The sequence below is a fragment of the Strongylocentrotus purpuratus genome, unplaced genomic scaffold (assembly GCF_000002235.5).
Source record: "Strongylocentrotus purpuratus isolate Spur 01 unplaced genomic scaffold, Spur_5.0 spur5_scaffold_11, whole genome shotgun sequence".
In the NCBI taxonomy this organism is placed as follows: Eukaryota; Metazoa; Echinodermata; class Echinoidea; order Camarodonta; family Strongylocentrotidae; genus Strongylocentrotus; species Strongylocentrotus purpuratus.
This window is the reverse complement of record NW_022145596.1, coordinates 1,004,481-1,020,734: the sequence shown is the minus strand read 5'-3', so window position 1 is coordinate 1,020,734 and position 16,254 is coordinate 1,004,481. Positions and strand designations below refer to the sequence as shown.

Below are 16,254 nucleotides of genomic sequence, written 5' to 3'. Positions count from 1 at the left end.
ACGACTCGTAATCAATCATACGCTCTGATCTTTTCAAAGCTCTAGCCAATTTAAATGTTATTAGTTTTTCTACTCGAGCTGTGTAGTATACGCCACCTTTGCTATGTTGTATGATCATTGATTGACACCATATGGTAAGTACCCAATTTGGTTGTCAACTTCATATTAAATTTCTTGAAAGGCCCACATACCGTACTGTGCAAGGACAATGACAGTCGTTCAGTTTTCACCTTGTGTCTCTCGGACTGGGCCGGGCCCGGCTGAAAGCTCCGTGAAAGTTCGGTGGGGCTGGCCGCTGGAGAGCTGCTAGCTGTGTGACCATATAGTTCGCACGTAATCTAAGTTTGCTATCTCAAAAAAATCGGTAATATTTCGAAATCTGATATCACCAATGAAAAGAGGAACATAAAATGACCCACAGACGAAATTTCCTTTGGAATTAGGTGTGAAATTATGAAAACATTGAAGAAAGAACGGCAAATTTTGCAGTAATTTGTGTCCGTTCCGAAAAATTACTAACTTGCCGATAAGGCCAAAGGGTCTCAAAATCTTCATTTTGAAAGCAGATATCCTCAAAATTGTAAGTAAAAAATGGTACCAACAGATTGTATGATATATTCGGCAAACCCGGACTTTAGTGCCCAGCTGAAAATCTCAGTTTATTATGGATTTAATATCAATAATATTAATTATGCTAATATATGCAAATATAAACATACCAAAACTTGATGATTTTTAATCATTTGACGTCATAAAAAGCAATTTTAAGCCAAAAATAGCAGCGAAGTAGGGGATCTCCTCTTTGCTTGATGCGAGATACTAGCGAACTGAAATAACCGAATAAAAACTATGGTGAACTAAAAAAAGAAAAGAAAAAATCAAACCACCTCTGAAATTACCTTTGAAATGTTTATTAATTTTTTCTTCCGATATGCGCACATGATAGGGGCAGGTTGGGATGGGATGGGGGGGGGGGGGGGTGCTCAATAGTCGCCAAATTTGGGGTAAAAGGGCAACTGGCCTTGGGGGGGGGGGCTAAATTTATTATTTACTTATTTTTCTTTGTAATCATTTTTCTAATTTTTTTCCGGGGTGGCTCTTTTCTTTATTCTGCTTCTTCTTTCTTTCTCACCAGATATGCACGAAACATTGGGGGTTTGAAGAGATGACACCCCCCCCCCCCTTCCTGATGGGGGCGCCAAATTTAAGGGTTATTTTAATCTTTCTTTCTTTTTCTCTGCCCCCCCCCGTCCCTTTCTCCCTTTCTCTTTAATAGGCATGCACGCATCGAGGGGGCGAGTGGGATGGGATGGGGGTGCTGAAAACTCGCCAAATTTGGGGTAAAAGGGCAACTGGCCTGGGGGGGGGGGGCTAAATTTATTATTTACTTTTATTTCTTTGTAATCATTTTTCTATTTTTTTTTTCCGGGGGCTCTTTTCTTCATTCTGCTTCTTCTTTCTTTCTCACCAGATTTGCACGAAATGACAACCCCCTTTCCTGCTGGGGGCGCCAAATTCAAGGGTTATTTTTTTTATTAATCTTTCTTTCTTTCTTTTCTCTGCCGCCCCCCTTTTCTCGCTTTCTCTTGAATAGACATGCACGCATCGAGGGGCGGGTGGGAGTCGGATGGGTGGTTTCTGGGAGCTTGATAGTTGCCAAATTTTGGGTAAAAGGGCGCACAATTGGTAATTATCCATTTTTTTAATTTGTTTATTCTCACATTTATTTATTTATTTTATTTGTTGGGGCGGGGGTATCGTTTCTTTGCCGTTTAATTCTGCTTCATCTCTCTCTCTCTCTCTCTCTCTCTCTTGAGACATGCTTGCAACATTTGGGGCCTAAGGAGATGAATCCTTCCCCCAGCCCCCCCCCCTGCCCCCTCCCTCGGCAGGAGCGCCAAGTTTTAGGTAAAAAGGGCGCAAACTTGGTGACTGGGGTGCCAATCTTGATGGTTTTCTTCCCTTCTTTCTCTTGTCTTTATAAATTCAAGACTTAGGGGAATCCCCCCCCCCCAGGCCAGTTGCCCTTTTACCCCAAATTTGGCGAGTTTTCAGCACCCCCATCCCATCCCACTCGCCCCCTCGATGCGTGCATGCCTATTAAAGAGAAAGGGAGAAAGGGACGGGGGGGGGGGCAGAGAAAAAGAAAGAAAGATTAAAATAACCCTTAAATTTGGCGCCCCCATCAGGAAGGGGGGGGGGTGTCATCTCTTCAAACCCCCAATGTTTCGTGCATATCTGGTGAGAAAGAAAGAAGAAGCAGAATAAAGAAAAGAGCCACCCCGGAAAAAAATTAGAAAAATGATTACAAAGAAAAATAAGTAAATAATAAATTTAGCCCCCCCCCCCCCAAGGCCAGTTGCCCTTTTACCCCAAATTTGGCGACTATTGAGCACCCCCCCCCCCCCCCATCCCATCCCAACCTGCCCCTATCATGTGCGCATATCGGAAGAAAAAATTAATAAACATTTCAAAGGTAATTTCAGAGGTGGTTTGATTTTTTCTTTTCTTTTTTTAGTTCACCATAGTTTTTATTCGGTTATTTCAGTTCGCTAGTATCTCGCATCAAGCAAAGAGGAGATCCCCTACTTCGCTGCTATTTTTGGCTTAAAATTGATTTTTATGACGTCAAATGATTAAAAATCATCAATTTTTGGTATGTTTATATTTGCATATATTAGCATAATTAATATTATTGATATTAAATCCATAATAAACTGAGATTTTCAGCTGGGCACTAAAGTCCGGGTTTGCCATATATTCTTGCCTTGCAAATTATGAAAGTATCTTATTTTTGATGGATCACATTTTGTGATAAATCGGCTGTAAACGCCTGTGCGCGAAGTAAGGTCTTGTTGTTTTTATCATTTTATGACTTGTTTAGTTTCAGTGCGCATGCCGATCAGACATTGAATTTTTAGATTCCAATATCTCCGGAACACTTTGACGATAAACTTTCTTGTTGAATCAATTTGTAGTAAAAAACTTTGCTGTCCTTCTTCTTCTTCTTCTTCTTCTTCTTCCTCCGCTCTATCGGAGATCAGCAGCTACCAGGGTACTGCAGTTTGTCATAGACATAGCAGGCAGGATTGTCATGTCAGGTAGAAAGTGTATTAGCGATTGCATTAGCACAAGCAGAGTGGATATTGTATAAAAATGACAGTGATGCATTAATAAGAAGGTTCTTTTGGTTAGGGCAGACAGTTAGAACATTCGGAAGTAGGACTGCCCGCGTGAAGGTCTCATTCATTTGGACTGAATAGAGCGAGTGTCGACTGCTGTACGCCCCTGTGGTGGAGATTGTCGACCAGCTTCTGGTGATGATTCCTCATTCCTGAGTGGTTTGCACTTGGCTATGAAGTGTGTGATGTCCTCCTCTTCCGCTTTGCACACTTGGCAGAATCGGATCGTACCCTTCTTGATTTTACATGGCCGGATTTGAGTTAGGTACGTCTGAGATAGAAGTTGGTAATAAATGAACAAATTAAATTTGTTTAAAATATGGGAAATCATGAATCGAATAGTCTATCAGTTATCACATTCTTTAATATTTTGAAAATCTCCGCGAACTTTGATTTCCCCTTCATACCTAGTAGTAGTATGGTGGTATGACCATAGTTGGCGTGTGACCTATAAAGTTCGCTATCTCAAAAAAAATTGTAATATTTCGAAAATCTGATATCACCAATAGAAAAAGGAACCTGAAATTACCCAGAGACAGAATTTTCTCTGGAATCGGGTGTGAAATTATGAAAATATTGACAAAAGATTGGCAAATTTTGCATTCCTTTGATTCTGTTCCAATAAATGACGAACTTAGTGATAAGGGTCTGGAAATCGCAGGCTCTGTTGTTTGAAACCAGTAACCAGGACGACAAGCTTATTTATCAGCCTTACTGTCACGAAATAATCTTGAATGAATTATTTTTTACATCATATAACAAGGATCTAGGAGTTTGTCTGAGGAAGAAAGAAAAAATCATTTTGGGGGCTCCATTTCCAATTTTGGGGGCTCTTTTTTCATATAAATTTAATAAATTGTATAGACTATCTCTCTTACCAATTATTTCTCGATCCTTATCTACTTTTCAACTGTTCATACCACTGCTCTTGCCGCTATCCTTGATTATTTTACCACTATACCCACAAATGCAATATTAGAACTGTTATATAATTTGTATTGGTCTATATGTTGGCATATAATTATGTTTGTACATTATCTTTTTGAAATTATGTTCATTAAATGTTTTTTAATTGTTTATGATATTTAGGCAGTACAGTACCTTTACTGGTAAATAATTTTAAACTGAATTTTCTGTAATTTTTACAATGTATATATTTTCAATTGGTGTAATTCATGTGCAATTCAGTTGTGAAACTGCCATTCATAAAAGATGCAATAAATACTATTAATCTAGTAAACACATTTTAAAAGAAAGTATACCTTTGACTTGCTCAAATGAATCTGTCTAAAAGATGGATGTTATTTGGTGGCAGAAATGTTGAGAGTGGTACTATTTGTCAAGACATCCAACTCATGATCTCTTCTGTAGCTTGATGTGAATTTACCTCCCTCATATTTTTCAAAAGATAGATGTGCATTTTAAAAAATGAGGTCATTGATGTCTTTGATGACATCTTTACAGTAGATGCCCTATCAAAACAGGTTAAACAAATAAAATAATAAAATAAAAAAATTAATCAGCTGTGCCATATTGTTTTAAGCAGAAAGAGAAGTTTGAACACAGTGAGGAAGGGTGGGTTGCACCAGATTTCATTGTCTGTTTTAGTGTTGTGCTAAAAAAAAAAATTGATTTTGCAGACTGGCCACAAATTGACATTCTGCACAGGGGGCCAATATTTGGTTGTCACTTGAGTTATTTAACTACACCAATACTTAATTTCAATTCAATTTTCAATTCAATTCAACTGTTTTGCCAAGGTAACAAAAAAAACAAAAGTAGTATACAAAGTTTCACACAATTACACTAACTAACCTAGATAAACACATAAATACACAGAGTCAATTTACAAACATGAATAACAAATTGCTAATGCTGGTAGCAGCCAGAAAGGAGGTGGTCCTTATATGCGGCTGACCAATTAATTAAATATAAAAAATAAGCAATAAAAGTAAAACAAATAACAATTACATGTATGTAAAATGTAATGAATTTAACAACCGTTAAAATCTGTAGCTAATATCAATATAGGTCCATCAAGTATTTTTTATATTTACGTTTAAAAGTGTCAACAAATTTCAATTCACATATTTTATGAGTAAAGGACAAATATAGATCTACCTGTAGGCTTAATAATCATATTTAAACTAAAGTTATTGATGTTTCTTTCCTGGGAACCTAGCGACAAGGTATTCCATTAACCTGTTATTAATGAATGAACTACAATACTTGAAATCCAGTTTGCATAAATTACTTGTTGCTATGTTGGGCAAGCCTCAGGAAAGGTTACACATTGTTAAGAACAACTTTCCCGCAAACAGTATGCATACATTTAATGTAGTAAACTGGTCTATTGTTTGAGAATGTAATAAGGGCATGCATTTATACCTTGATTATAATATTCAGTCTAATAGTGTAATTTGAGTGTGTAGAGGGAGGACTGAGACACACTAGCTGTGTATACCTTGCGTGCTATATTTGAAATCACTTCCTTCCTTATCCCGTCAATGAAGTTGATGGACAAACAACTCTTTACCGTTTAATACAGGTACACTTCAATATCTCTACCTGACCATGGTATTATAGAGTAGAGATATGCTTACAGTGCAATCACATGTAGACTATTAATGGAACTATGGTTCCGAACAACATTCATGTACAAAAGTGCATGTATTGATCTCATATGTGGTTCAATATAACAAAGTATATTTACATGTATATATGTTTTATGCTTGCTCATGGAGTCATGGTGCAATGTACATGTACAATACATGATAGAGACTATGTAAATACTGAGTGGGAGGCCCCTAGAATGGTGGATCATCAGTCCGATACATAACTGTACAGCTAGTACATTGTTTTTGTTGGGGGGGGGGGTTGTTAATTTTGGGGACATCTATACAAACGTATGTATACTGGGTCTTAAATTTAATCTTTAGGCAATTTGCCATATTTCTCTAATGTTTGCTGATAATAATGCACAATAAATATTTAGTGTTAAACAGTCTTATACATGTTATGTTGTCCTGTTAAAGTTAAAATGTGTATGATATATGAATGAATAATAATTTTTTTTACCAGATTATTCTGCATCCGTGCATAATAAAAAAAACAATTATAAACTTCAGCTTTCAAACTATTCAGCAGCCCCTTAAAAATATTATTTTGTAAGAAGTGGTTTAGCTGTCATGCAATCCATGGCACTTCCTACTGCACCTTTACTATCTGTGCAACAGGAGAGGAGAGCTAGCTAGCTACGGTAGTTCAAGTGTGCTCTACTTTCTTGACATCATCACACACAGCAGGTGTACTCTCATGCTGTAGCATACATGTACACTGCATCCGACCTGGCCTGATGGTCTCTGAGGAGCACTGTGGTTTTCCTCTTTCTTGACTATTCCCCTGGAGTCAAACAGCCTGTACTTCAGGATGTTGTAGTTGAGATGTCTCGCATGATACGCAGCTCTCTTGCACTCCCCAGTGGGCCGCTTTCGAGGTAGGCACTGGCAGCGTTCACAGGTTGGGAATCGAGAGTGGAAAGAGGGGAGGGAGGTTGGCATTCATTATGTAGGATTTGATAAAAAGTATAATTGTAACCGGCTGGGAATTGAGTGGTACGTTATTTTGATATTGTAGGTAGCGTATAGGTAACATGCATTGAACATGTATTTATGCAGGGCTGTGTCAATGCTGCCCTGGGATTTCATCGGACAAGATTACAGGGTTCAGTAAAATGTATGGTGGATTGTGTTTACATTGACTGAGTTTAGTGGAACATTGTTCTGTACATCTATAGGTAATGCTTTTCAATCAAATATATTGTGATGGTAATGAAAATGTTCAGCATCGTAATTCTAGCTCTAGCTGCAAATCAATGCACATACATGTACATGTACTAGGGAAGTTAACCCTGTTATTAAGTTGGTTTTAACCCGTTGACTACTGAATTGTATAGGTCCTATAGGCTTCACACAGGGACCACCAGGTTCCCATAAGCAAAGGGTTAATAGAAGCAGAAACATGAGAGGAAAGGTGAGTGAATGTTGAATTGCCAATTTGGGTTTGATAGATTGTAAATTTAAAAATTCATAATTCTCTAATTGTTAATAACAGTTTGCTCAAATTTTCACTGACCTAATCCTCCCATTTGTCCGCTTCTATTAAAACCAACTTAAAGGTAATACAAAGTTTTGGGAAATTTTGAAAATTGGGTGGATAGTGAATCTTTAAAATTTTGATATATTTGGATGCCCCTGTGGATGTATTATAAGCACTAAAAAAATTAGCCCCTAAAACACTACTGTTTTCGAGAAAAATTGAATATAAAAATTTACCGGTGCTCCTGGTAAATTTTTGTTAAATTTCAAATAGCGCCTATGGCCGGTACAATGGTAGCTGCGACCATGAAAATCTCAGACTATGTAGTTGTGATATATAATTTCCAAACGGGAATAGCTAATCGGTCGATTTTAGTTAAGAAACATTGTTTCATAGCTAAATTAATACTTTGACCTTGAGAGGGAGCTATACAACATAAAGAGTTTGTTATTTATAATTTCATATCTTTAGACTCGATTTCAACTGCGACAACGATCAATGAATATTGTAGGAACGCATAATTATGCTTCCAATATGTTAATTTGAACCAAATACATAACCCTATACCAAAACTTTGTAATACCTTTAATATCAGGGATTACTTCCTGTATAAGCTACAGTTTTAGGGGAAATAACATGTTCATCATTACCTTGAATACCCTGGATAGCTAGCTAGCTAGCCGGAGCTAGCCATCACGGTCTAGTTGATATAGCACCAGACTGAATCAAAATCAAATGGTCAATCAAGAGTGACACCCAGTGGTGGCACTGATGTTAATTTGCAATACATTGTTTGCCTCTGATCATTACGCAGAAAACAAATGAGGACTTACATACAAAGTAATAAAATGATGTACATTATAGGCATACATACATTGTGAGATGCCATTTGATGGATAGCAGATTGAATTTGTTATAATAATAATAATAATATTTAATTTGTATATAGTGCTTAATACAAATGTCTCTAAGCGCTTTACAAATATACCATTACCCCGGTCATTAGATTCAGTGCTTGCCTGCACACAATGTGTGCACAATCTCCACTCCCTGGGGAGCATTCCAGATTTACTGGGTATTATCTATGACCACTGTTCAAAGTTGTTATTATTTGTTCTTTATACTTGTATATTTTTAGAACCAGATGTGAAAATCCTCTTGTACATGTATTGAAAAACAATGTATTAGTTAATTAGTATGATCATTTGTGTACATACATGTACATACCTGTACAACAGGGATCTGTTTATTTGTATATGTCACTGCATACTGAGTATGTACAGTATAGTAGTATACCATTGGAAAAATACAGATGATGCATCACATTGCCTTCTACATGTATACTGCTTCACATATTTGATTTCTAGTGATATCTGATTTAGACCGAGGGATATCATTAATTTAGTTTGATATGTTTAGGATACATGGTTATCTTATTCAGGATCACTATGTTAGGCTAGGAGACTGGAAAAGGATATCAATACTGATTTTAGATAGTGGCTTTGCTGCAGGATCTTGTGAAATAACTCAGGCTTTTTTCCAACGGAGATGTGGCATACACAAATTTCCATGAATTCCCATTCTTGAATTTAACCCAAGTTTTCAATTGCATCAATTCTCTTAGCGACATGTCTTTAGTTTAAGGTTTTTATATTTCGTTCTTGTAACTATTTAAATATACTTGTACTTGCTTATTTTTTACTTTGTAAAGCGCTATCTTTATTATTATTATTATTTTTATTTCATGGAACAAGTTTGAAATCACAGTGCCCGTTTTCATTTCTTTATCTTGCTTCAAACATTGTTTTTGTGATGTAAAACTCTTACTCATGTATTCATTTCGGATTTCAGAAAGAAAGACACAGTTCTCTGTGCAACAAAAAAACATCATTAGAAGCAATATTGAAGCTTGAGCAGTTTAACCACTCAACGCCAGGAAAGTATTGAAAGTCTAAAAGTCTTTGAGTTTCAAAGCATGTAGAACTTTCTGATGCAATAATATCCATTGCTTTGATATTGTTGTTCATCGTGAAGGACTAGTGTTACATTTCTTTCATGTTGATCAGCGATAGAATTTATGCTATTTTTTTAGTTGGCTGATTCTAATAGTAATAACTGAGACTTTCAATGTAATATGTAGTTCTTCATGCAATTAACTGAATTTTTACCCTTTTTTTTCCAGTAATGTATTAAACACATACATTTGCAGCTACATTCCACCAGAAGCCTTGATTGAACAGTGCTATGAAATTTGTACCATTCAAGCAAAATATAAAAAAGAAATCACCTCTTTTATTTATTTATTTCATTTCTAGAAACATAACATTAAGAAATAACACAACATAGACAATGAGTAGTGATACAAAGGAAGAACATGCTTATGAATGACCCCAAATAAATATATGTTTTATTTTTGGCTTTATTTGTAAAAAGCAAATAACAACCATGCCCCCCCCCCCCCCCCAAAAAAAAAAAAATAAATAAATAAATAAATAAATAAATAAATTCAGAGAGAGAGAGAGAAGGTCAAGAACAGGATGTGACAACAAAACATTCAACTTGCTCAAACTCTGATTGAAGTATAGTCATGCTGACCTTCTTACAATTGTGCTTTTATTCTTCCTAATACCGGTATGTGCAGGGACATTCCACTGATTGAAAGATGAATAGCAACCCTGCCATGAAATGATGCTACAAAAGATAGTCGGCTACTGACTGACAATACTATTGAAGCAGGTTAGTTTTCCCTCTTTTTCTTTTTTCAGAAAGGCAAGGAGCTTTTGCAAACTGAACACGTTGAACAGAACAATAGACCTCTCTTGTGTATGCATAGGGAAATCCCCTACTTGATTTTGTATTCAACTTTCACAGTTCAAACATTGACACTAGGGCTGCGACGACGAGTAGTCGAATGCTCGAGTACCCGCACGGTTGACAACTGCTCGAGTACAATTTCTCTTACTCAAATATTCGGCAACAAAAAAAAAAAAAATCCCAGGCCCACAGTTACCCGTGCCAGGGAGACAGCGGCCGCTGGCATGGTGTCGTCGGTAAAAATGTTTCCTAACTCAAGCACTGTCAAACTCACCACTCAGAAACTGGGAACAAATGTCCAGATTTCTGTTTGGACTTGGAGGAAAATGGATTATTCTGCCATCTTTGGTTTTTAAAACAGCATTGTTTACTGTTATTATTATTATTAAATCAGTGCCTTCAACTGCAACTCGAAGTAAAATTGCATGCGTTTTCGGCAATGGATCTGGGATCTAGGATACTTCTCCAGTGGTATGGTGGTGGCAAAAAAAAATTTAAATAACAAAATAATAAAAAAATAAAAAATAAAAAAATTCAAAAAAATTCAAAAAAATTCAGATTTAAAAAAAAAAAAATTCAAAAAAATCATGGCGTCCGAATACTCGAATATTCGCTTGTAAGCCTGGGAGTGTACTCGGGTTCCTCATGACACTGTTGTACACAGCCTTGGGTTTATGTTGTAGGCATGTAGGCTCTATGGTAGTTATAAGTGTGCTTACCGTATTTGCCGGCGATAAGGCCGCACCGCCGCATAGGCCGCACCCCAACTTTGACATTTCAAAGAGGAAAAAAAAAGGGAAGAAAAAAAAACGGACAAAACAAAATAATCATAATTTTCTTGAAAACACCAATTTTTTTTTACAAACTGATACCAAATTCATCAATATTCTTATAATTTACTGGAAGTTAAGCTAAAAAAGTGATTGCAGGCAGATTTGGTGTCCGATATATACCCTACCACAATGTACGGTGTAATGGGAAACTGCATGAAATGGAGAACAAAATGGCGACTTCGGATGGATGTTCGTAGCAGCTCCGTTAAACGGTCCCTTCCTTTTCTTTTGCAATGCATTGGCACTAACTTAGATCAAGATCTATCGGCAAATGTTGTGTTAGGACGTTTATTTTCGTCTTCATGTCAACACTGCAAGATAAAATTGTCGGTAAAATGTGTGGAAATGTCCTGTACCATAGTGGTATAGTTATTTTACCATTCGTAGTCCCATATGTGCAAATTCGTGCTGGTATTGACTTTCTTTTTTTCTTTTTTTTTTTACTCTTTCGCCGTAAAGGCCACACCCCAACTTTTTGATATTTTCTCTTCCAAAAATACTGCGGCCTTTACGCCGGCAAATACGGGAATGTGACACACATACAAGTTGTCGTACCTCTGAAAGATGAATGTAAACAGAATAACCAGAATTGAGTCAGGATTTCTCTGTGCCTACAACTGTACACACCTACAGTACATGCATGTCTGATGTAATAGTCTCATTTTTTTATCTTCTTTCTTCCCCAGTATGATCAACAGCAGAGGTTCTGAAGGAGAAAGCATTTAGTGACATTAAAAATGGAGACCTGCTATAAAGATATCATTTAAAGATTTAAAGATTACCTGAATGTATACTTCATGGATGCAATCATAAACTCAATTTTGTTGAAGTACAGAAACAGAAACTTGTAAATTGATACTCGGCACTGCTCCTGAGTTATTGATGATACTTTCTCCGGTCCGTGAAGATGTAATCGTAGAAAGAGGAAATTGTTTGAAACCCAGGAACTCTGCTACGCCAGCCTTTGGATTGCCCCTTGATCACGGATGTTACAGAGCACTGAAGACCGGGGATCCACCTGGAGCTATTGGAGACTTAGTGGGATCCACATATCTCCCAAGATGCGCTTCAATCAGAAGGAGCTAGCAGGGGTCGGCATGGAGCCCTCCAAGTATTTCACCAAAGAGGGACCTCTCTACATGAAAGTCAATGCTGGTGGTTGGCGCAAGAAAGGTCTGGGTAATTATTTCAATTAGCCTTTGAGGTCTGCATTCATTCATTCATGCACTGTGGGTTGTAGAGGATCACCCTAGCTACTAGTCTTACCTTTCCTGTGGGAGTAGAGGTTTGTTCTAGAGCTTTAAGTTTCATATCACACACACACCCACACACACAAAGTATCATCTGTAAGGCCTAAAAAAAATAATGTTGTATTGCCCTTTAGGTGCCAAAACATGAGTCGGTCGGAAATCTGTTTTTTTTTTTTTTTTTTTTTTTTTTTTTTTTCTTCTTTTTTTTAATTTCCTCTTTGGGCTGATATTTCTCAGTTTTGAATGTCTTAATACATTTTTTTCTAAAAAACGATAAAAAAAAAAAAAAAATCAAAAAGCCGACCATCGATTTAATTTTTTGGGGGGTTGGTCGCAAAGGGCAATACAACATCTTTTTTTTTAGGCCTCATGATACATAAAGCAAAACATGAATAAATATCATTCTGAGCTGCATCAACTGATCAAAGAACAACATTTGGCAGTTCTCTTTCTATCTGGTACATCATCTATTTTTGCTGGCATTTGTGTCTACCGACTACCTGTTGATCAAACGAACTTGGTAATTATAGATTTTACAAGTGTCTAAAGCTGAGCCGCAGTTAATAGAAACATTCAACAATTTAAAAATAGAACAGAAGTCCAAAGCCAAAATTAAATCTTTTTGTACATGGTTTACAGATTAAGAAACTACTTTCATCAGCTCTTAGACAAGAAACTTTTGAAATGTCTAATTTTGTTCACAAAGAGCACTTTTTTAATTGAATTTTGTTTAGAAGAGTATATCAGCGTGGATTGAATGTTTATTCCCCCAACCACCTATCCCCACATCCTCTCTTACTTGCCCTTTCTAGAGTCAATACTTATTCTTGAATGTGATGGCCCTACTTGCATGATAGATGTATTTCATATTTAATGTCATTTCACATCTTGCCCTGATACACTTTTTTTTTATTGGCAAGTTATACAAAATAGACATGTCAAAACAATCTTGAGAATATGGCAGAGATAAGGAGGAACTCTGTTGTCTTTACTTTCAGACCCCTGTCATAGCATTTGTTTGATAGTTATAGACAGTAATGAACCATTTTCACATCTTATGTGAATGGGACTAGCTTATTGTGCCTAGCACTGATCATTGCTTTTAGCCTATTACATTGCTTGGCATTGCACAACATTAGTTTAGCTTCGCATGGATAGGCATGTCAATGTTGCATTGTGTAATTTGTGTTCAATCCTTTGTCTCACTTGTTTAGTTTCAAGGCAATAATTTTGTAAATATTGTTGTGTGTTCTTTGCTCTCTATGTATCATCATTAAAGATATAGATCGGTAGTGGTAAAATTGCAGTTCAAGGGTTTTGGGTGCAAAATATCCATTCAATATTGTTTGAATATTGCCTTCAGAGGTTTAGATGGCAATACTTCAACCTGAATTTGCAAAACAGTAGTAATATCCCCAAATGTTCAATGTTTAAGTGCATTCGCAGTATCTATCCAGGCCAGATCGATATGATAATTTACGAAATATATCAATTAGTACCGGTAGGCGGTTTCTCAGCAAAATTTGTATCAACAGGTATTAGTCAAAACATATTCTTTCACATGATTGGTAAAATAAGAGCTTCCATTTCATTTTTTGAGAGGGGGGCGTTTTCAAAACTGGTCTATACCTTTAAGATCTATTTATAGTATATTAGGAAACCTTTAGAAATATCTAAGTCACTGTTATTGGCAAGGTAATAGATTCAGTGATGTTTTTTTTAAATCAGTGTGTCACCACAAAGCACCCAATTGGTTTACAAAAATATGTACAGATCATTATTCACATTGCCTTACTTGTCCAGACTAATAAAAATGCTGATTATTTGTACCAATTTCATGAATGTGAAAAGTACAATTCGTCAAATTCTTGACATTTTGACATTTACCCATGAAAATGAAGAATTGAAGAATCTGGATTCTAGAGTAAGAATTTTAGAGCTCAACATTCAGTTGTACTGTCCGAAACCTTGCTTATTGGTATCATCACTTGGTTTCTGTAAATATGTAGACCATCGTGTATTTTGCTTTTTTTTTAAATTACAATCATGCAGGCCTTTATCTCTGATTTTGGCTTCATACACATGTCTATAAAGAATTCCAAACCCATTTCTTTCGTAAATTAATAGCATCATTAACATAAAGTACCTTCCTTATTTCATTTACACCATCCTTAACACATATCCTTCCCTTTGTAATTTGCCAACTTCACTTTAAAAGATCTTCTGCAATTTGCTAGTGTTTAGTGTCATGCGAGATGTTAACAAAAGCAATTGTCTTGTAATTCCAAATCTGAAAACAGGGGGCCGTTTCTCGAAACCGTCATAACTACAAGATCAACGACATCTCGCCACTGTCACGCAACTTGTCAGCTAAGTGTTTCACGAAGCCGTCTTTGCCAAGATGAGCGACAACTTCCGCGACAAGCGAGTTGTCACTGCTCCGAACCTGTCATATCTTTTTAATTGCTGTAAAGCGCCATCACAAGTCAGTTTGTTGCCATTCCGTGGGACGCGAAATGGACGATTAGTTCCGCTATCATTTTGAGAAAAATATAGACGAGTTCGGTACGGAATTCTCTGGGATGCGAAATCCAAATGTACAAAAGTGAGAATACAAATTATACAGAAACTTTAAAAAGCTGAATATAAACATTAAATCACAAATCATTAAACTATAACATATAAATAAGAGAGGTAAGAATGTTACACACCGTTTTCCATAGTCGATCCATAGTCTTTTCTTAGGATACCGTCATACCTTTGGGGCCTATGTGCATTATTATTCCCTCTCTAATTACTTCTTCCAAATTATATTTTCAATATCAAATCAATTATATAACGAATATTTATGAGACTCTAGAATAAAAACTGGCTGAGAAAAGACATTTTGCCTAAAATTCCTCGTCACAATAAACAAAAAAGTATGTATTGATAAACTATCACATTACGGTATCCTTCAACTAACTTTTGATTCGACTGTCGAAAAAAAACACTCACCGGTTTTTCTTCAATTTAAGAATCTTTACAGAAATATGCAAATCGTTTGATGATGTAAATATGATAATGACACTATTTATTATATATTTTAGGAGAATTTATATGTATATATTTCTTTTTGAACAATTTTAGCCCCAAAACTTGTTTTGGGTTATTCTTGATAAATCAAATGGATCGTGACAAAGACTATGTTCTTGAGCTGCTGGTATCGCGATATATCGATATCATGTCTGTCATGGCTTTGTGAAACGGTTTATCCGCTTCATGACATCTCCGTAGGTCGGGGACAAAGATATGACTGTCGTGGAGTTGGTTTCGAGAAACGGCCCCCAGCAGGCTATGGTTTTTCTCATCGTTATTTTAAATACCTGCATAGGTACAATGGTTAGGTACACATTAATTTTATGTTCATGCTTTGAAAGCTGTGTACATGCAGTTGTTTGCTTTTAACAGAATTCATTGTACTTAGATGCTGCTTGTAAGTATCGGCTTGCATGGTGATGTAGATATACAGTAGGCTTGCAGGTGCACCTTGTGAGAGAGAGAGGGAGGATTGAGGAGTCCTGAAAAGGACTCTCTGTAATCTTTCTTGAGGGTTTGTAGTCCTGAAAAGGACTGTTGTTATAGTCTTGAACCAACAGTCTTTTTCAAGACTATACCAACAGTCCTTTTCAGGACTACAAACCCTCAAGAAAGATTACCGAGAGCCCTTTTCAGGACTCCTCAATCCTCCCTCTCTCTCACATGGTGCACCCGCAAGCCTACTGTATTTTATTGTGCTTGTTTCAAAAAATGAAATGGAAGCTCTTACATGTATTACCAATCATGTGAAAGAATATGTTTTAACTGTTACGTTATGATACAAATTTTGCTGACAAACCGCCTACTAATTGATATATTTGGTAAATTATTATATCTATTAGGACCTGATAGATATCGTGCACGTGTCGCGTAGTCCCATATACATCTTTCTGTGTACAGTGCCTGTAACTTTACCAAGACTGGGCCAAATTTCTTATCATTTTGATGATTCCAGAACCTTGCAGTACACACCAATACTTATATGCTAGATCATCAACC

At 36.5% G+C, this 16,254-nt stretch overlaps 1 protein-coding gene across 5 annotated transcripts in view; it reads left to right on the top strand.

The window, feature by feature from the left end:
* Window positions 1-16,254, top strand: part of LOC579262 (inositol polyphosphate-4-phosphatase type I A) — a 59,226-nt gene continuing 42,972 nt past the window's right edge. For 4 of the 5 annotated variants that reach the window (XM_030980287.1, XM_030980284.1, XM_030980285.1 and 1 more), the window contains exons 1-3: window positions 1-134; window positions 9,922-10,016; window positions 11,614-12,106. In XM_030980287.1, the coding sequence (XP_030836147.1) occupies window positions 11,914-12,106 (193 nt within the window). In that variant the 5' untranslated portion in view covers window positions 1-134; window positions 9,922-10,016; window positions 11,614-11,913. The remainder of the gene's footprint in view (window positions 135-9,921; window positions 10,017-11,613; window positions 12,107-16,254) is intronic. The other variant, XM_030980286.1, reaches the window with a different exon arrangement.